This window comes from Vicia villosa, linkage group LG7 (assembly GCF_029867415.1).
Source record: "Vicia villosa cultivar HV-30 ecotype Madison, WI linkage group LG7, Vvil1.0, whole genome shotgun sequence".
Taxonomy (NCBI): domain Eukaryota; kingdom Viridiplantae; phylum Streptophyta; class Magnoliopsida; order Fabales; family Fabaceae; genus Vicia; species Vicia villosa.
The window spans coordinates 100396073-100419093 of NC_081186.1; the positions used below are offsets into that span (position 1 = coordinate 100396073).

The following is a 23021-nucleotide window of genomic DNA, read 5'->3' on the forward strand; positions in this document are numbered from 1 at the left end:
GGGCGTTACATAAAAGGGAAAAAGCAGACAACTTCCATCCACGACTCTTGCTTAAGCTTCCTAAGATTCACCTTACCAAGTTTTTATCTTTATTAATCAAGATACATGGACATACACTTGATTTTATTATTAATTAAGAGTATTCTAAAGTTATGGAAGCTTAGGAATCTCATAACCCTTTCTGTTAGATTTCCAATGCCTCCGAAGACGCCTAGTTCTGAGTTACGGAACTTCAATTATGGTTGAAACTGTAAAGGGGTAATTTACTTTTGGGTGCAATCAATTTACACTATGGTGCATCGGTTGCTCACTGAACATATTTTTTTTGGAAATATTGGTATCTGAACTTACGACCGACTAATCCAAGAGAGACCAATCCTACTGTCCACTAGCAGGGGGCCCCTTTAAAGCTAGAAAAAAGTTTTGTATAGACTGACTCAACACAAGAATTGATAACACCTAACAGGATTGGAACTCAGGATCTTAAGAGGAGCACACTCTCAAGACCCAAGTCTTCACCTCTACAACAACCCTTAGGGGTGCTCACTGAACAAAATGTACAAAATGGCAATTTTTCATAGTGCAACCGATTTCTCGACTCATGCAATCGATTGCTTACTGAACTAGAAGTAAAAATCACATATTTTGAGCATAGTGCAATCGATTGCTCCACTATAGCAATTGATTGCTCACTGAACCAGAGCTAAAAATACTACATTTCCTGCATTATATCAGTTCCAAAACAATCCACTCTCAATCCAAGCTAACCCAGACATGGCATATTCATACTTAACATGATTTTGCAGATAAAATAACAAAAAATCCAACATGCATATTTATGTCATCAACAATCAAATCATTTCATAATTCATGTAAGAACATGTGATCAAGCAACACAATTTTAACAAGTTCATATAAGGATATGAAATCGATCAACATAATCAACAAGTTCTTATAAGGACATGCAACCAATCAATATATTAAACAGGTTCATATAAGAACATGCAATCAATCAATATGATCAACAACACCTAATCACATGCAATCAACTCTCAAACCTTAATCCCCATTATCATAAAACCCCGACCATCTACCCAAGAACTAATTAATGGAACTCACCTTGAATTTAATGGATAATTAGAGGTTTCTATTATGCCATTGAGCTACCAATTTGGCCAAGTTTCCTCTTCCAACACTACCAAACCCGTAGCTCACTTCTACTCAAATTTAGCAAGAATCACCATTCTTCAAACTCGCTTTTCTCCTACATCAAGAACATCCAGGTCGCGAATTTTATATGCAAATTGAAACGAAATTTGTGTAGATTCCAGAACTTTAAGAATTTATTAAGTTGGAGTTACAAGTAAAAGGTTAGGATCTGGTAAGTGAAAGTTGCACCATAGTTGCAAAAATGGGTTTTGAAGATGATGAACAAGAGTTTCTCTTCTTCTCTCTTGATCTTAAACTCTTTCTTCTTTCTCTTATACTAAAAATCTTATTTTAAAACATAATGTCTCTACCAAAAAAGCCTTAAGCCCATGCAGTAAAAAGTCAATGTCCATTTTACCCTCCAACTAAGCCATATTTACAATCTTGCCGTTTATTCCACTTCTAACAAAGTCCTTAGGATATATAAATATTTATTTGGCCAAAATATCTTCTAATCACCATTTTACCAATTTAAATGATAATTACCGGTGTCGGAGGATTGAGGTATAACATTCTCCCCCCTTAAATAGAATTCTCCCTTGAATTCCTTTCAATCACCAGGACAACAAACTCTTCATATTCATCCAATGAGGGGATGAAATATTCCTTACATTCTTCCTTTTAATAAACCTATCGACTTTGTCTGAAATTTGTTCCATCCGAAGAAACACAATTCACCAATACATTTGTGTCCTAACATCTTTGACTGAAAATCTTAGTTCTCACAGAACACATGTCTTCTAATATTCTGTCTTGACATACCTGGGAAAAGATCCTTCCAAGGTCTCTGACCTTTACTTCTTGCACCGAGTTTGTGTAGCTTTAGAATTCCTAGCAATCTCTTCTGGTTGTATAATTCTCATCCTCAATGTTTTCCAAGTTTATCCTTGCTCACCACATGGTATTGATTCCCACTTCTTTTTCTTGGCTTTTTTGCTTTATCTCAAATCCACACATTTCTAATGCAGCGTCTCTATCTCATGACGAGATTCCATAGTCGCTTCTACATGATTTCATACAGTGTCATACAAATACTTGTTGAATTCCTTGGTCTTGGCTTCTAATTCCTAGTTGCTCAAATTAACCTGCTCCAAGTCTATCATTTTTGTATAACAAAACTCTTACTTTGATCCTCCTTTCAGTCTTAGATAAATATCTGCCACTGCAAGTCATAAGGGTGTACAATTCTTCAATGGTCTTGATATCCAATCAACTTCACACAAATTCCTGTCAACGAAAGGTGAACTCTAACAGTCAACCTTCTACGATCGTTTGAGTCTCCATGCACGCCTATAACTACACAAGGCATAGCCACAACGAGCCTACGCCAAAAGGAATCCTTTACTTATCTTTATAATTTATGTGGTCACGATATCCCGTCTAACCCTTGACACTTATAAGCTCAACCGTTGACCTATGAACATCTGATCACACACCAATTACGATGCTTTTTATATACCGATCCATCATTAATACCTCTCTAGATTATGGTGGATCCTTGAGAATTTGAGACGAACAAAGCATTGTTTTGACGAGTTTCTCTAAGGATGATATCCTTACTCAACCCAGTCGTACAACTTGTCTTCCCACACCTACTATAGGCTTAGTTGGTCCTTCTCTTATCCGTTGCGCTACTCTGATCTCAATCGGCCGCATACTTCTTGAAATCCTCTTAATCATGCTATGTCTAGCATCCTATTAGTTCCATTACTCTACAATACTTATTACTTTTAACAACAACAAAAATTCTTCTCGGCATTCGTCCAAACACGACAAATGCTAGAATCTTAAACACACTTATCGGAAAACTACTCCTCGAGGTTGAGTAATTCCTAAAATCAAGTTACTAACTATCCCATCATTCTATGTTAGGTCCACTTGAATGCACTTAGCCACACGCTTCGGTTACAAAAGATCTAAATTCGAATACTTAATGAACATAAGTTCGTATTTCCTTACCGACTTCCCCATCGTATAACTGTTATGGCAACTCTTCCAATAATTCATGTGGCTTAATCGGTATAACAATCCTTTCACAATCGAGCTTCAATCACACAGTCATCTAATGCCCTTTCATTTTTGAATCTGACACTAAACTGAATTCCTTGGATGCCTACCCTAATGCATTTTTTCAAAAGGTTAAAGTGTATATTACAATGTAAGGATTCATACTTTGCACCTTGGACATTCCCCTTTGAATTCCTCAGCATTTAAAAAACGAATGTGCCATTACTTTACCAAGACTGACATTCTGTCATTTCGGAGGATCTACCAATATTCCTCAAGATATAACTCACGTAAAGTTAATCCAAGATATACTCCATCTATTTAACACTAATCACCAATGTTGAAGAATGGCTACACAATGCGTTGGTCGAAATATGATGATTACAACACATCCCATCTCGGACACTACGCAAAAAAAAGGTTCACTAACTCCAACAAAACAAGAAGCATCTACGATGTAGAGTCTAAAATTCTCAAATGGTCCCGACCATCCAAGGTCTCCTCATAAGCGTAGAATTAGAATCTAATCCACCTCATTGGCACCCGCTCACATAATCCTCAATCATGGTGCGTGACATATGGATTCTTATTCCACCTACCTTATGAGAATTTGGATCCGCATCTCACAAATACCAATCTTATCCTACCTTGAGTTCCAGATCATCATTGTCCCATATCTGTCAGAAAGGACGATTGACGCGCCTCGTACATGATAGCGATACTGCGGCGTTATACTTGTCTGGTAGTACTAACATGGTGGTCTAACTCCGAGGCCATGCACTCAAGTAACCTACTCAGTAGCGTATAACAACAAAATATATATTTTATTTTTATCTCTTTCCAATGTTCTAAATATAATTATCACACACAACAAAATAGTATAAAATGCAAATTTAAATAAATTTCGAACAAAATCTAATTGTAGCATAAATTGAATAACAAAATAAGTGCACTGTGTAATAAGTTTAATTTTCGAGTGGTAAAGTTGTTCCAAATGAATTTTGAACAAAGTTTATTTATATTTTAGTTCATTTTTATTTCTTAAATTATCAAAACAGCGTCGTTTTGTCTGAGGAAAAAAATTAAGTATTTAACCTGTTGATTTTCAAAATCGCCATTTCGTCAATTTTTATCGATTTTGGTCGATTTTTAATGGTTTAATAACTTACTCCCTCTGACATTACTCCCTTTGTATTAATCACTTAATATTATTAGTGAATGTTAATTTAATTAAGCGTGATAGTTGTCTTTTTAGTTTATAAATAAGACTGGAGTAGTATTTGATCCATCCAACAATCAAATTAGATTGATGCCCCATCCAGTTCTCGTTTCAATTGGCCAGTTTAATTCGGTTCTTGAAACATTGTCACAAACTCTCAAATTTCTCTCTCACTTTCATATTTACTAATCCTTCATATTTGATTTTTATTATAAATAATATTATTTCTTATTTTTAATATAATTTAATGCATAATTTATTTCATGTTTAGCCACACTAATATATAATGTCTGGATCCGCCCATGTTACCAAAGTGAATTATATTTTACTATTTTCATTTCTAATAGTGACCATAGAGAGTATATAATAAAAATATTGAGAATAATATAAAAAAAATAGAGCACTCATATTTCGATTGATATCTACGATAAAATCACATAATTTATACAATCCTATTAATAAAATTGTGATAATTAAAGAAAAATAGTTAAGTTACTATAGAAACTAGCATTTTAAACTTTTTTTTATTAGATAACTAGAGTTTGAGAAAAATATATGTAAACTTTATAAAGCTAATAAAGTTTTATTTGATAATAATCATGAATAAACTTTTATTAATTTATAAATATGCAATACGTCTTAATTCATTCAGAAATCAAACACAAACACATGTACCAGTGGCTTCGGGATTATGAAGGTGATGGTGCTTCTTTTAAAATACGACGAACATTACCAGGTTGCAACGAATAATGACGACTTCGACCACGATCTTCTAGTATTTCTTTTGTGTTGTAGTAAATATTATCAAATAAATCTTTCGAGCCTTGTTTTCTATGTTTATCAACTTTTTTAGGTAGCAAGAAATCACCATTTGCTTCAACCGTTGTTAAGGGAAAGCGAGTTGCACTTGTTTTCCCATTATTAATTAACAATGCCAATAGAGAAACATTGATCAAGAGAAGGTAAGAAAAGATATTGTGCAACTTTATCATCTCTATTACGTAATTAGATTATGGTTCTAACTTTGTAATATAACTTAAGTGTTCACACACACATACATTCAGACACACATACATACATGATACACACACATACATACACACACATACACACACACATAAGTCTCTATTTCTTATTTTTTATTTTAATAAAATCATTAAATCATTATTGTATCTTTAAAGTTTTATGAAAATTAGTAAAGTATTATTAACTTTATTAAAATGACTTATTTTATACCATTCAAAATATTATTTATCAACCATCCAAAAGAGTAAAATTTAATGAAAATTTGGTAAATATTATTAACTTTATAGCATCTAAAAAAGGACTAATTTTCATAAAATTTTAATATTTTGGATGGTATAATTTTGGTCAAGATACAATAATGATTTAATGATTTTATTAAAATGTAAAAAAAGAAATATATAGTTATTTTCTATTTTCATTTTAATAAAATTCCTTTTTTTTAACTAAAATTGATACATTTTTATATGAAGGGAAATTTTAAAAGTTCATATTAGGTAAAATAATATTCTACTTGTTACAATATATATATATATATATATATATATATATATATATATATATATATATATATATATATATATATATATATATATATATATATATATATATATATATATATATATATATATATATATATATATATATATAATAGAGATGATGAAGTTGCACAACATCTTCTCCTACCTTCTCTTGATCAATGTTTCTCTATCCGTATTGTTAATTAATAATGGGAAAATAAGTGCAACCCGCTTTTCCTTAACAATACTTGAAGCAAATAGTGATTTCATGCTACATGAAAAAATTGATCTATTTAAAAAACAAGGCTCGAAAGATTTGGTTGATAATAGTTACTATAACACAAAAGAAATCCTAGAAGGTCGTCGTCGAAGTCACCATCATTCGTTGCAACCTGGTAATGTTGGTCGTATTTTAAGAGACGTACCATCTGGTCCAAACCCCCTTCATAACCCTAAACCCCCTGCTGCACGTGTTTATGTTTGATTCGTAGATGGACTAGATGTATTGCATATTTATAAAATAAATATGTTTTTGCGATTATTATCAAATAAAAATTTATTAGTTTTTTAAAATTTACACGTTATTTTCCCAAACTTAACTTATCTATCGAATCAAAGGTTTAAAATGTTAGTTGCAATAGTAACTTAATTGTTTTTTAATTAATTATTATAATTTTATTAATAGAATTTTAAATTTTTGTTCTGATTTTGTCGTTGATATCAATTGAAATATGAGTGTTCTATTATAATATATTAAATGAATCATATTCCAATCATTTATCCATATTTGAATTTCATCCTGTTTTAATATCTTGTTAGAATACTAATCTTATGATATATTTGTTTGCCCTCGTACCACGTGAGTTAAAATGTTTTGTTGTTTGTTTGATCAAATTTCTTAAATTAATCCTCATGAAAATAGTTTTTTCTTATCATTATATAACTTATATTACTTGTTAAGATTATATACACTTGTAAGTGTTATATTCAAATAAATTTTTCACATTTTGGTCGGGAATTAAATGGTTTAAAATGTCATTAAATAATTCAACTTTTTATTTCAATTCATCATAGTCTTAAGTTGTCTTATGATTGTTGGTGTCAAATGTATGCACAAATTAGTTACAACATAATTTAGAGCAGACCATGAAAGTAAAAGAATATTAAGAATCTTAAGGAGATTTCAAAGAGAATACTCAAATGTTCTTAAAGGAGTCTTTGCTACAGACTAACTTGTAAATAAGACAAAAGGTGACATGGCAAAACCATTTATCATTTATGGTTTCAATGATGAATCCAAAAACATTAGAGATTGTGTTATATCTTACGTTAATGTCATGAACACATGAATCATAAAACCATAGAATACATATGTCCAATTTGAATTTAATCCTATGATATTTCACATGTTACAAACTGTAAAAGCAATTCTCTAGCGTTGCAATAGAAGAACCACACTTACAACTTATGTAATTTTTGGATGTGATAAGTAATTTCAAGATAAATTGGATAGTTGATAATGCTTTTAAACTCAATTTGATTCCCTATTCACATAGGAATATATACAAAAAGTTGGTTCGACTCATTAGACCTTAATTTCATTACTCAATGGAATGACTTAGATGAGAAATTTTTAACTATTATTTTTCTCCATGTTAAGAATGGAAAAATGAGAAATGAGATAGCATAGGTAAGGGGAGAATGAAATATTATTTGATGTTTGAGAAATATTCAAGGAATTACTATGAAAATATACTCATCCGGACATTTTTATATGTAATCAACTAAAAACATTTTACAACGGATTAACGCCTCTTCAAGAAATATGTTTGATACATATTTAGGAATAGTTTTATTTTCAAATTATACATACAATTTTTTCATTAACAAACAAATTTGTAGTCGTTTTCTCCATCAGAAGATATATCTCAATATTCTAATTTAAAACAACAATGAAATGCAAGCCAAAATGTATGCTAACTAACTTATTGAAGGAGTTAATCCCTCTAGTGTGACCATTGGCGAGAATGATCTTTGAGTAATTTTAACGCTTTTTCCAGTTTGTCCTCCTCTAGTGTTTCCCTTTTTTTGAAATATTTTTTAATTCATAGAATCCACTAGTGTGCATCTTACTCTCCATCAAACACTCAAACTCCATTTCCATCAAAGTATACTTCAGAAAAAACGTCATGGTTGTACATAATATCTTAACATTGGCATATCATCACATGGTTGTAGATAATGTCTTCTCATTAACACTCTTCATTTCAAGAATATTTTTTTCCAAACATTTACATGAGTAGCATTAGTTCCCTCAATTTTAAACTTGGGAACTTCTTGCTGAAATTGTTGCATAAATGCTTACAAAAACAACATAGGGACAAAAGTGCAACCTTTTACATATTAAAGGGACCAATATCTGAAAACAGAATACAATTACACATTAATGATAATACCACTACCTAACATAGAACCTTTAGTCAACCTCTGGTAGCAACTCATCGAGTGTTGGCAATAAACCTTGCATTACCATTAAAGCAGGAAATCATAAATGTGTAAGTCTAAAACTGCTAAATGTGTAAGAAATTATTAAAACATCCCAATCTATGTACCTTTTATTGATCACTTATAAATGTATAAGTATTACATTGTCTGACACCTCCCAGATAAGATATCAACAGCTCCAAAAACTAACTCCATGAATCTTTGGTTTCACCCTCAACAATAATAAATGCTATTGGAAGCATTTGGTCATTTGGGTCCCTCCCAATGATCGATAGTATCTGTGCACCATACTAGTCCTTTAAGAAACACTCATCCAATCCTATAATAGGTTTTCCCTATAAAAACTATCTTTGCAAGCTTTGAAGCATATATAAACCCTTTGGAATGTGGTCGCTCACAATGGCTGGTTGTATCTGTCCACCATAATAGTCCTTTAAGAAACACCCATCCAATTTTATAATAGGTATGCACTTGAAAAAGATATCTTTACAAGCTTTGAAGCATATATAAATCCTTTGAAAATGTGTTCCCTCCCAATGACTGGTAGTGTCTATCCACCATAATAGCCCTTTAAGAAACACCCATCCAATCCTATAATAGGTCTGCACTTGAAAAAACTATCTTTGCAAGCTTTGAAGTATATATAAATCCTCTAGAAATATGGATTCAAAGACCTCTCTGGATGCTCACTACTTTCTACTTCACCTTGAATATGTTAACTTGTAATTTTCACTGTAGAAGCAGGGTTTGGCCTTAACAACTCATGACCATGATCATGGATTCTTGTATATTAATCCCTAAATGAACCATCAACAATGTCAACAACAAGTGACTTTGCTCTGTATGCAAGTGTCTTATTGATCCCTACATTTTACTTTTGTTTTGTTTTTCCATTATATCAGTCAAATGTGGTCCTTCACCTTTCCTTTTGCTTTGCCCTTTCCCTTTTTTTTACCTTTTGCATTGCCATTTCCCTCTCCCTTTCCTTTATCTTTTGCATTTCCATCCTCATTATCAATTGCAATCTCCTCACCAACTCCTATGTAATCATTATATGAATCCTCAAAGTTCACATTCAATTCATTGTCTTCACTATCACTGCAACCTTTTTTGTAACTTTCCAGTCCTTCATCTTTATCATCGTTAAGATTAGTCCCTCAACTACTACATTCTCTTCAGAAAGAATCAGATATGGCGTACCATCCAATACTTCAACTTCTTAAACACTTACCATAAAATTAGTGGTCCTATCCATAGTAATATCCACTATTGCATCCTCAGCCTCATGGGTCCCACCTAAAGTATCATATGCGCATAAGTCTTTTTGGTCAATGCCTTGAGTGGTCCTCTCCAAATTAACTTCCTCACAAGAATCTTCTTGGTCAACTGCAACATCTACGCCAGTGGTCTCTCCTTCATCAAAATTGTCATTAAGATTATTCAAATCGTCGAAAATGCCCAAATCTTCAAAAGTACCTTTTACACCATTATTCAAATCATACAATTCGTCCTTCTCTTCACTATTCAAATCCCCCAAACTATCATTTTCTCGTACCTCACATTCTTCATTCCTTTCATTGGGTCCTACATTGATTTATTAAGAGAGTATTGGCTCTTCTATATAATCAGGTTGTAAGACCGAATGAATGACATATAAATTCACAACTTGATTAATCAGTGCTATGATTTTCATTTTATTTGTTCCTTCATCATCTTTCAACAATACTAGCCCTTTATCATCCATTGCATCTTAATACCACAAACTCTCCATTTTTGGGTTCCCTAAATCCTTTAAACCACTAAGAACCTCAAATTAACTCCAGTAATCAGGGTCTACATCCCATACCTCCTTTGAACCCTTGTAATCTAATTTCTTAAACTTAACAAACACACCCCTATGATGTATGACACACTGAAACCTATCAGACATGACCTAAACGAACAAAATAATGAAGAAATCAGTCTTTGTATAAGTTGAAGAAAAAAAGGTTGCTTTTAAAGAAGATTTAACAGATAATCGTACCTCAAGGAAAACTGGATGAACAATGGTGAAAATGAAGAGTTTTTTGTATTCGTCTTCTTCGTTGCTCCAAGTATCACAATTTCGGACTTTGTTAACGAAGAGTTTGGAAGTGAACAATACGATAGGGTTCATATCTTAAGAGTATTAGAGAAGAGCTTGAGTTGAACGGTAAGTGAAGAGTTAAAAATGAAATTTATAACCTTGGAAATGATTTTAATTTGCAAATTAAACAAACTGGCTTAATAAAATTAAAAAAAGCAAACAAAATATCATTTCATATTAGAAAATGCATTAAAGCTGCCACGTATGTGTTTTTTAACTTTTTTTTTAAAGAATTTAACAAAAGAGACTTAATAGGCTAATAGAATAGTTTTAAGGGGCTACATTGTAACGTTTTTTCATAAGAGATTAAAGCGAAACAATAAATTAAGTTAGGCAAAATATCTTTTTTCGTCCCTTAACTTTACTTCGGGTCCATTTTGGCCCCTTAATTTTTAAAACGTTCAAATAGAACCGTTATCTATTAAAAAGGTGGTACGTTAGTCCTTTCTGTCAATTTGATGAAAACGAACGTTAGACTATGTATGTGTGGCGTGTGACGTGGCTATGTTTTGCACACATGGCAGGTTGCGTGGCATATGTTATCACCAAAGTCCATAAAATTCTAAAAATTATTAAAAAATTTTGCTATCACCAAGGCTTGAACTCAAGACAACTTAATTATTACAATAATGGGTTAACAAGTGTACCACTAGGCCATTCTAATTTCAATTGATTTCTTTTCCTTCTGAAGCTACTTATTAACTACAGCCATTTTATTATTATTATTATTATTATTATTATTATTATTATTATTATTATTATTATTTTTTATTATTATTATTATTATTATTATTATTCTCAGTATTATTATTACTATTATTATTATTATTATTATTATTATTATTATTATTATTATTATTATTATTATTATTATTATGATTACTATTATTATTAGTATCACTATTAGTATTATTAATATTACTTTAGTATTATTATTATTACTACTGGTATTATTAGTATTTTTAGTATCAATACTATTATTATTATTATTAGTATTATTATTATTTGTATTATTAGTATAAGTACTATTATTATTATTATTATTATTATTAATATTACTATTAGTATTATTAGTATCATTAGTATCAGTACTATTATTATTAGTACTATTATTATTATTATTATTATTATTATTATTATTATTATTATTATCTCTATTATTATTATTAGTATTATTAGTATTATTATTATTAGTATTATTATTAATATTATTATTATTATTATTACTACTATTATTATTAATATTATTATTATAACTATTATTATTAGTATTAGTATTATTATCTCTATTATTATTATTACTACTATTATCATTATTATGAATATTAGTACTATTAGTATCCGTACTATTATTAGTACTATTATTTTAGTATTAATATTATTATTATTATTATTATTAGTAATATTATTTTTATTATTACTATTATTATTATTACTATTATTATTATCATTATTAGTATTACTATTATTATTATTATTATTATTATTATTATTATTATTAATGTAGAAGCAAAAGAAATCAACTAATGCAATGCAGTAGCTAATAAGTAGCTGCAGAAAGAAAACAAAGCAACCAAAATAAACATAGCCTAGTGGTACACCCATTTGTACTATAATTAAAGTGTTATGAGTTCAAATCTTAGCGAGGGCAAATTTTTGGAATAATTTTTAGAATTTTCAGGATCTTGGAGATAACATATGCAACGTCATCCTGCCATGCGTGCAAACATAGCCACGTCAGATGCCACACATGCACAGTCTAACGTCCGTTTCCATCAAATTGACGGAAAGGACTAACGCGTCACCTTTTTAATAGATAAGGGGTTTACTCAAGTAGAGAGCCAATAAATGTACTTAAGTATCTCATAACTATCATGGGAAAGATTGTGCGATTTGAAATCTTGTAGAGGATAAGAGAGCTACTAGATTTAACAAGCTGTGGATGTCATACATTTGTATTCAACCTCAAAATAACTTTTGTATATAGTAGCTTGCTTCTTGACTTTCCAAAAAACGAGGGAGTTGCCAAGAAAAATGCAAAAGTTTGAAACATATTTTCTAGCGTCGAGTAGGTGGCCTATTGAGAATCACAAAAGACATTGACCTGAATAGGTGAAAATGTGAAATAGAAGTAAGAAAGATGCTTGAGGCAGTTTTGAGATACTTGAGTACATGAATGAAATCTTCATGGAGTGTGGTGGTTTGAGTACTCGTGCAATCTTTGGGCTACATGATTTGGTATCGATTTACAACCCTAATTATATGAATCTCTCCCTCAATGAATAAATATGGAATGCATCTAGAGGTCTTGTCCACACCCAACACTCAACATGACAAAATTTCTCAATGTTAGTGTGTATTTTACATAAAAGGATACGAGAGTGTAAATTTAGGAGAAAGTAGTGTAACTTGAACATCTTTAGAGACACAATGTGAATATGTGATTAACATCTATCTAAATATTGTTGCACTGATCTAGGTGAAGATCGTGAGATAAATATGTAGTAAAATTATAGGAGATAAGATTAAAAATAACAATAACAATAGTAAAAAGATTAGTTAGAAAAAAGGATACATAATTTGGACATTTATAAATAACTAGTAATAAACCCATGCATACGCACGGATTCTGATTTGGTACGCGCATTTATTTACCTAAAATATTTATTTTAAATCAAAAATAAAATTTGAATCAAAATTTTTGGATCATAAATACCATTTTTCGTATATAAAAATATTTAGATCAATAATAATTTTTTTTCCGTAAACAAATATTATTTATGTTTATGTATCATTTAGAAAAATATTCGGATCAATATTAAATTTTCGTATATAAAAATATTTAAATTAATAATAGTTTTTTTTCCGTATACCATTTTTTAATCAAAATTTTTAGATCACAAATACCATTTTTTATATATAAAAATATTTATATCATGAATAGATTTTTCCTATATACAAATATTATTTATATTTAGAGATCATTTACAAAAATATCTGAATGAAATGTAAATTTTTGTATATAAAAATATTTAGATCAATAATAACTTTTTTCCCGTATATCTTTTTTGAATAAATTTTTCCTGGATCATAAATATCATTTTTCATGTATAAAAATATTTAGATCAATAATATATATTTTTTTCCGTATACAAATATTATTTTTGTTTAGGTATCATTTACAAAAATATCTGGATCAATAGAATTTGACTATAAATAATAGTAGTATGTTACAATTGAATAAGTAATACTTTTTCTCATATATATATATATATATATATATATATATATATATATATATATATATATATATATATATATATATATATATATATATATATATATATATATATATATATTTGTGAAATGACATCAATAACAAATAATTTTTTTAATATTTAATTGTGCAAATATTATTTTAATTGTATAAATTTAATTAATATATATTAATATAATAATATTTTGAATCATATAAATTGAAGTTAATGATAAGTGACACACATTTTTGTATTTTATCCAATAACACACATTTTCAAGTATATTTTTTAATTCATTTTAATTGAAATAAATTTTTTTAACTAAAATTATTATTATTTTCTTAAAAAATATTTATCATAAAATAAAAATTATTTCAAACTTTGTTATTAATATTCAATTACTAACGTTGATTTTTAAAAATTAAATATTATTTTAAATGTAAATTAACAATTATTTAAAATGAATAATGCTCTTTTTGTTAAAAATAATATATTAGAATATTTTGATTAATAATTTATCAAAAATAATAAAAATAAAGTAACAAAAAGTGAAAAAAATGAGTTAGAAAAAATCAACAAAAGATATTTTTTTCTCTAAAATTATTAATTTAGACTAAGATAATAAAAGGGTATTTTTGTGATTTCCATAACGACAACTTTTCTTAAATTATAGATAAAAAAAACTATGTAGATTAGTAGTTAGAATACTTGATCAAATAGAGGGTAGTCAAGTGGCCGTTGTAGAAAGAAAATTAGAAAACTAAAAGTGAATGTAATAGAAGTATAATTTTTGATACAACATTATTGTGTAGCTTAATTAATGTACAAATGTATTAATTGTGTAGCTTAATCAATAAATGTTTTATTATACGAATATGATATAAAGTAAACCTCTATGACTATAATTTTTCAAATAAGGTTTGAGGTGGGAAAATTACAACAACAAAAAAATCAGCAATTAAAGAACATGCTTCAACAAATTATAGATAATAAAGCAAAAGATTGTTTTTAACATATCACAGTTCATACATACCGATTGGTAACAGTATATAGAAAATGTTTAAATTTACCAATGAGTTTGTCTGTTATCACAGCTAATAATTCGTTTATTGTTAAAAAAGTAAAAACTGTTTTCCATTTCATGAAATGAATTCAAACAATTTGTCAGGACGAAAGAAAAACAAACATCCGACCCAATACATCTGCAACTGAAAGCTGAACCATATTCACGGTTTGGTCGTGGATTCCCATGGTTGGTACCTGGTCCAGTTTCTCTGCCCTGGATTGAGAGCATGTCCCTTGGAATGATAGATAAACTCCTCACCTTCTCCAGACAAATTTTCTTTATGGTCAAGACCGTACCTTTTTGGTCTGAGTAGGAGAAGCTGCAACAAATTCATAGCAAATATTATGTTAGGGCTTCATTTTTCTTAGCATATGATATTATCAAGGTAACAATTAGGAAACAAACAAATTTACCTCATCACCGGTGTGATCGGTTATGAAGTGGAGCCAGCCATGCCATTCAGCAGGAACCTGAGAAGCGTTATATCTAGTCTTCTCTGCATATTCAACCCACCTGTGCCTTCCTGTCAAAGTTTAGCATAATGTATCACGAGTTATTACGTCTTCAGAGTTCCAATAACCAAACAATGACCTAAGTTTGAGTCTTGACAACTTATCATAGAAATATGGAAGTTTGACTCCTATAAAGTGAATCACACTACATACGGAAAAGTGAAGTCTTATTGCCATTGAATGTAAAAACAATAGGACATGCAAAAAAAAGTGGCGCAAACAATGTTTATTTACGACCTCATCTAGGAAATACACAAAAATGCATAGCAAGAAGCAATGCTTATTTACAACCTCATCTAGGAAAGGCACAAAAATTTCTACAATTTTGTTTGACACGTATTTGCAGAAGAGTCATCCATTTCCTCCCAAGGTTCCCCTCTCATTGGTGTCATGGTCATGGAGGCATTGAGGTTAGGTAATTTACTCTCCCTCAACTGTAGGCTTTTATTATGTTACTTTGGATTATACTCAATTGTTCAGGCTCTGATCTCAGTTTTTCCAACCTCTAAATCTATCTTTATTGACCAGATAGTAATTATTGTCTTTTGATATTGATTGCTTACTTGTCCGGTTATAGTGTAAAACTTGGGAGAAAAGAATAACAAAATTTTCTGTTGTGTATTGAATAGTTTTTTTTTCTAACTCTGTTACAGGTTTTAACAGCCTTACATATAGCAGTTCTAATCCTGCACTAATCTGAGACTATCCTACACCAACTGTCGTGGATACAGCTGGCACAAACAACTAGTACAACCAATATAACTAACTACAGCATAGATTCTGGTATATAGTTGTAACTCCAATAATCACATCAGACATTTACGCCCTTAGTAGTAGTATACGCCATACAGAAACTGTTTCTCGGTATTAAATAGAAAATAGGGATAATTCTCTGGATTACAGAACTAGAACACTGTAGAACTTTGAGGGTCTGCGAACCCTCCAAACGCCTAAATGCCTTAATTTCTCTCAAATGACTATTAGTATTTTTAAATATCAGAGCCTGACCTAACTAACTTAAGGGTTTACCTATCATGTTCATTATGTTAACAGATGCTATCAAAGTGACCTCGGCATGTCTTGGGTTCAAGCAACTAGTTTTCACTGAATTTAGCCATATCTCTTTATCAGTAACCGACACACACATACAAATAGAGACACAGAGAAAAGGGCACTAACCATACTGTGTGTTTTCAGTTTTCTCGTAATACTTGTTACCATATTTATCAACACCAACGAGCGTTGCCCCAATATTATGGATCTTGGTTTGCCTGCATAAATTCATAAAGCAATTAGAGTGGAAGACAAAAAATGCAGTATCACAAGGGAATTCAAATCTCACAGTAAAAAGCAAATAAACAGCTGAGATATTTCCCTATTAAAAGCCGAACCCTTCACTTTGCCAACTTTACACAAACAATGTCTCTATCCAGCTGCTCATGGCAGCACCAAACAAGAAATCTAAGTCTAATTGCAATGAACCACAATTTTTTCTGAATATTATCATCAAAATCCATTTCTCATCCCAATCATTTTTCCAAATATTATCATCAAAATCCATATCTAATCCCAACCATTTTTCCGAATATTATATAACTCGGTTAAAAATGAAAATGTTACCCTCTAATTCATTCTCTTCCAAAAAAAAAAAAAAACTCTCATCATTCTCATGTTCCTACTTGAATACACACAGGGAAAAAAAAAGGTAAAAAAAAAATAAAATTGGCTTACAATAGGTTTCCATCAGGAAGGCACCTCCTGAAAAATTGAAAACGAAAACGAAAAACAGTATTAGCAAATCGAATCAATGAACCCTAATAGTGGAATTGACACGTTCTTGAGCTGAATAATTATCATGGATGGGTTAATATTAATAATCCCTAAAATAAAAGGTACTACGATTTGTGAAATTGAACGATTAATGAGAGAATTGAAATGAAAAGGGAAAAACCGGTATCCTTCATCCTTGAGGTATCGGAAGAAGCCGCCGAGACCCTTCTCCTTCACCGTGCTTATGATGCTCTTCACCACCGACGACGCCATGATCTCACCGCCGAGTTCTTTTCTCTTGATGTTGTTTGTATGTAAGGCTGCGTTTGGTGATGTAATACCGAAGGCAAATGAAAATTAATATCTCTCACATAATTCTTTTTTACTAAAAAATTTATTTTTTAAACATTTTTTTAAATGGGGAAAGGAAAAAAATAAATAAAAGATTGTTATGTAGTTTCGTGTTTTTTTAATAGTCATCGCAAATAAAAGTATAAAATATTTGAATTTGTTATTTCTTAGAGATAAATTCTTCAATATTGTGAAGAATCGCGACATATTAATGTTAAACATTAACAGATTCCGAGATAAGTTTAATAATAAAGTTATAGCCAGAATAACACACTAGGTCTTTGATGATATAGAGTCAACAACTCCACATGAAGGATATTTAAATATCTAATATTACCCGCAAAACCGTGAACTTAAACACCATCAATATTTCAAACCAATCCACTAAAATCCGAGATGTTGGGATTACCTAGGCTACTACCATCAACATTTAAAATCATATTACTAGTTTTGTGTGCACTCCACATGTTCGTTCTCGTTGGGTGATGCAAATTATGCTTGAGAAAACATTTATCTAACAGATTAGCATAATTCACTATGATGAGTTTTAAAGTATAGGAAGATATTACTTCATTTGCAAGACATAATTTGTTTCTAGTGTGCCATAATCACCAACAAGTAGCCAAAAAGATAAAGTCATCATCGATGTAATGTCTAATTCAATCATATAAATTACACCCTTGGAAGAATAGTTGGTCCAAGAAGCCAATAGATTTTCAAAAGCGAGTAGCAAATTCACAATCTCGCATGCAGTGTGAAGCCGTCTCAGCGTCCTGATTGCATATATGATAGAGATTCGTCTAGAGTATACCACGATGACACAACATCGATTTCATAGGAAGAGACTTATGTAAAGTTGTCCACAAGAAGAATTTCACTTTCTTAAAAGCAAGAATATACCACACCTGCTTCCTACCGTTATTGCCTGTCGTATTTTAAACAATTTCAAACGTGTTGAACCAGCTATAACCATCCAAAACAATATAGCTACCATATAAATTTCCCTTCCAAGTTAATTGATCAAGTATTGAAGAATTCAAATAAATGGGAAGCCCTTTCTGGCGGTCACAAACAACCGAAGAAATATTAGTTTATAATGAATACAAGTTCAAATTCTCATCCAAGTAAATATCGCTCACTCACATTCCTAGATCGTGGATAAACACACAGAGAACCTAGTCTTCTAATTTCCCTACCCCAAACCAATTGCAAAACCATACAAAAGAGTTCTCATCTCTCAATCAAAATTTAAAGCCATTTTAAAGAACAAATAGAGCTTTCATAATTGAATTCCAAGTAACTGATTCTGATTTCTTTTTCATATTAAAGAATGTTTGTTCGCTAATGTAATATTGACTTCACAATCCATATGGAAACCCCAAATCATCTTAACCAACATAGAATTATTGACTTCTCTTGCTTTTCGAATTCAAAGACCACCCAACTTTTTGGACCTAGTAATTTTATTCCAGCCAACAAGATGCACACCATGATTTGAATTACCTTTTCACAAAAATATTCCTAGTCATCTTATGAATAAAATTATCAGTTGGTTGAGGTAGCCAAGCTACTTACATATAATAATTTAGGATAAAGTTTAAGACATACCGAACCAAAGTCACACAACCAACCTTGTTTAACAACTAGTGTTCTCAATATGAAGTTAAGAAAAACACAACAGAGAACTTTTTGTATATGCTTATCCAAAAACACTTTTTTTTTTTATGTAAAAAATAAAATTTATTCGGATATGCATTTCCAAAATTAAATATAATAAGGGTGAATCGCTCGTTTGAGTTAAATTTTATAAAATATGAGTGCGTCCGGAGATGTATCTCAGAAAATTGAGAGCGTTTTTTAATTTTCACCAAGAGTTTGGGAGAAGGTACAGGAATTTTTTTTTTTTCAATTGTGATAGCGAAAGACTAGTGGGCCTTGTAAAGCAAAGCCAAACCCAGCCCAACAAAAATGAAAGGGAAAACCAGTATCAACAACAGAGGTATAGGAATGTAGTGTTCCGTTGTTCAATTTTCAATTCCAATTCCAATTCCTAGTAGAAATTTGTGCAGAGAACGAACCAATTCCGAACTCGAACCAATGGACAGAGAATGGGGTTCAAAACCGGGAAGCGGCGGAGCCGCGACGGCGCAAAACGAAGCAATAGACCGCCGTGAGCGTCTCCGACGACTCGCACTCGAAACAATAGATCTAGCAAAAGATCCATATTTCATGCGCAATCATCTCGGTAGCTACGAGTGCAAACTCTGTCTCACTCTCCACAACAACGAAGGAAACTACCTCGCTCATACTCAGGGCAAACGCCATCAAACCAATCTCGCTAAGCGTGCTGCACGTGAGGCTAAAGATGCTCCCACTCAACCTCAACCTCATAAGCGGAAGCTTAACCTTAAGAAAACTGGTATCAAACCCTTGATTTTTTTTTTTGTTTATTTTGTTTATTTGTTAATTGGAGTGGATAATTTGATAGTTTTTGTTTGTTTGCAGTTAAGATTGGGCGTCCTGGTTATCGTGTGACTAAGCAATTTGATCCTGATACTAAGCAAAGATCACTCCTTTTTCAGGTTTTACTTGTTTTCTTAACTACATCTATATTTTTGAGAGTTTAAATTGATAGTTTGTTTGTTAGATATGCAAATACAAATTAACGTGTGTTGAAATGTACGTTGAATTATAGGAAAAAATTGCGTTGAGAACTTATTTGGTACAATTAAATAGCTGTGAGGACTGTAAAAGCAACTTGGCTTAAATTATTTAAGCTCTGAAGTACCCAACACCTCTGAAAATAAGTTTGTCCGTGACAGACACCTACACCTACACGACACCAACACTTGTGATTGCGTTCAACTTATTCATTTTTAAAATTTTTTTTACCGGTGTCGGATGTGTTGGTGTCGTGTCCGTGTTTGTGTCCGTGTTTCATTGCGTATCAGCTAGAACCTTTTACTTCTTAGATTTTAATGGTTATATAGTTCTAACCAATTTTGGGGAAACTTGGAGGATTAGGAATAATTATAGTATACAAAAAAAAATAGGAATAAGAGGATTATGAATGGAAGTGTTAGACAGAAAACTAGGGCAGTGCAGCGCCAAATAGTAGAAATTTGATAATAGTTGGGTTGTTTGGGTATGTGTTAACTCTTAGAAATGACTGTGGAGTAGATTGGATAATGAATAGTTCATTGCGACATATATTAGGGGAAGAGGGACACTAGGTATACTATAGGTCACACCCATTAAGAGGGATTTGGATTGAAATGGTTTGTAATAAGCACAATTTATTTATGATAGGACATTATGATATGATGATGTTACTTATTCCATTTATATGATTCAGTAAGAGAAGACTCTGGTGGTGATGGTGGTTGTTGTCAATTACACTTCTCCTTGTGGGTATTAGGGTAGAGAATGTTATGGTTGGAATGAAACTGTTAGATAGAAAATCAGGGTAGCTTTGTTGTGGAAAAGACGGCGGAGCTGCATATTGGTTGTTTTATTTGGGTATGTGCGGAGAAGACTTGGAGAAACATTAGTGAAGGGAGTAAATTAGATGAAGGATCATACAAAGATTAGGTGAAGTTGCATATTGGTTGATTTTAAAATGGTTAGTCTTTGAATACAGTTCATGATAGGGCATTATGATGATCATGATGCTGCTTAGTCCATATATTCGACTATGTGCGAAAAGATTGTGGCGTCGGTGGTTATTGTTGTCAATAGCACTTCTCCTCGTGACTTTCTCAACATTGAATTGTTCGAACATTATCATATGATAACAGAGATAATTCTTTGAAAATTCCTGTTGATGCAGATTGAATATCCTGAGATTGAAGACCTTGCAAAGCCTAGGCATCGATTTATGTCCTCCTATGAGCAGGTAGACTTTTAATTTATTGATTTACACCTCCTCCTATCTTTCTCCGTGTGTGTGTTGTGAAGTCAAAGTTGTCAAATTATTTGTTACACGTAGGCCATGTTTTAAGGTTTCTGTTTTTTATATGTACAGAGGGTGCAACCATTTGATAAAAGATATCAGTATCTCTTGTTTGCAGCTGAACCATATGAAACAATTTCTTTCAAGGTAATTGCTCTAGTTTATTATTTATCGTGTCTAAGGCCTTGAGTAAGTATGTTGAGCTGTGGAGATTTATTTATTTGTACTTGTTAATCTACGTTTTCAGGTCCCTAGCACAGAGATTGACAAGTCCACTCCAAAGTTTTTCTCGCATTGGGACCCAGATTCCAAGATGTTTACGGTTAGTATATTTAATCCTCTTAGATATCCATAATGTAAAAGTTTGTCCATCCAAGTGTACATATTTTGTGTGATTGTGAATAAGTTAATAATTCATGCATATGTATTCATACATATTATCATGCATGTGTATGATATTTTATTTCCACTAGCAGCTACTGACTACAGAACTGTTGCTATGTCTGCAGCTGCAGTTGTATTTTAAAATCAAGCCACCAGAGGTAACCAAACCACAGCCGCCCACATCCACACCCAATGGCACCACAGCACCTGGTGTTCCTCCAAGGCCAATGCCCCCACCATCACAAGCTCCATTACCACCACCACCACCTCCTCCACAAGGGCTTCCTCCCAGCGCACCTTTGGGAAATCCTCCTCGGGCCCCTCCACCTCCAATGTCAGGATCAATGCCGCCACCACCTCCTATGTCTGCAAATGGTCCCAGACCTGTACCTGGCGCAATGCCACCTCTTCCACCTCCAGCTGCCCTTGGTACTCGACCTCCATCAATGCCACCTCCACAAGGTTTTCCAGGCCAACAAATGCAGAGCTAGGGCATCCCTTTGCCTCCACCACACCCTATTGCATATGACCTACTCAGTCCTTAGGGCAGTATGCTGATCAGTATCAAGTGTTAAAAAGTCAGTAGTCGAACGCACCTTATCCACTGAGTCTCAGTATATTTGTTATGACAGATGCTAGTTTTCATAAACAAGACCCCAAATTGGCAATACATTGTTTATTGCAATTTACAAATTTATACATTTGATTTGCAGATTCCAGTTGTTTGGTATTTACTATTTATGCTGATCATCTTCACTAAATGTGGTTGTCAAATCCCAAGGTATAGATGGACATGTTTTGGTTCGACTAGTAGCTGTCTGATTGTGGGAAAGCATGATACCAATTACTAAAACAAGAACATCCCTAGGCATCTGCGATAATTAATGTAATAAGGTTGTTGCTTTATTTTTATATGGTTACTTAAATATCTTGCGTATCATCTTCATCAACCAAAGTTGTATCATCTTCATCAACCAAAGTTGTTTAGAACTTCAATTGCAGTAGTGTGTTGATTTGAAGGAAAAGGTGAATTGTGAATCAAATATCGAAATGATCACAATCACTTCTAATCTACGTCTTCAAAAAATTTCAAATATAAAAGTACCAAAGTTACATGAAT

General features: G+C 31.6%; 2 protein-coding genes across 2 annotated transcripts; one reads left to right on the top strand and one right to left on the bottom strand.

Moving 5' to 3' along the window:
- Positions 1-14824: 14824 nt before the first annotated feature.
- On the bottom strand, positions 14825-17570 carry LOC131618026 (probable NADH dehydrogenase [ubiquinone] 1 alpha subcomplex subunit 12). Its single transcript, XM_058889295.1, has 5 exons — positions 17396-17570; positions 17176-17202; positions 16624-16715; positions 15346-15455; positions 14825-15251 (listed from the first exon to the last, which is right to left on the bottom strand). The coding sequence occupies exons 1-5, from the start codon at positions 17485-17487 to the stop codon at positions 15093-15095; spliced, it is 480 nt and encodes a 159-aa protein (XP_058745278.1). The 5' UTR covers positions 17488-17570; the 3' UTR covers positions 14825-15092.
- A 1982-nt stretch (positions 17571-19552) lies between these two features.
- On the top strand, positions 19553-22620 carry LOC131616165 (uncharacterized). The gene is made up of 6 exons (XM_058887424.1): positions 19553-19984; positions 20071-20147; positions 21395-21460; positions 21590-21664; positions 21765-21839; positions 22027-22620. The coding sequence occupies exons 1-6, from the start codon at positions 19663-19665 to the stop codon at positions 22390-22392; spliced, it is 981 nt and encodes a 326-aa protein (XP_058743407.1). The 5' UTR covers positions 19553-19662; the 3' UTR covers positions 22393-22620.
- Positions 22621-23021: the final 401 nt, after the last annotated feature.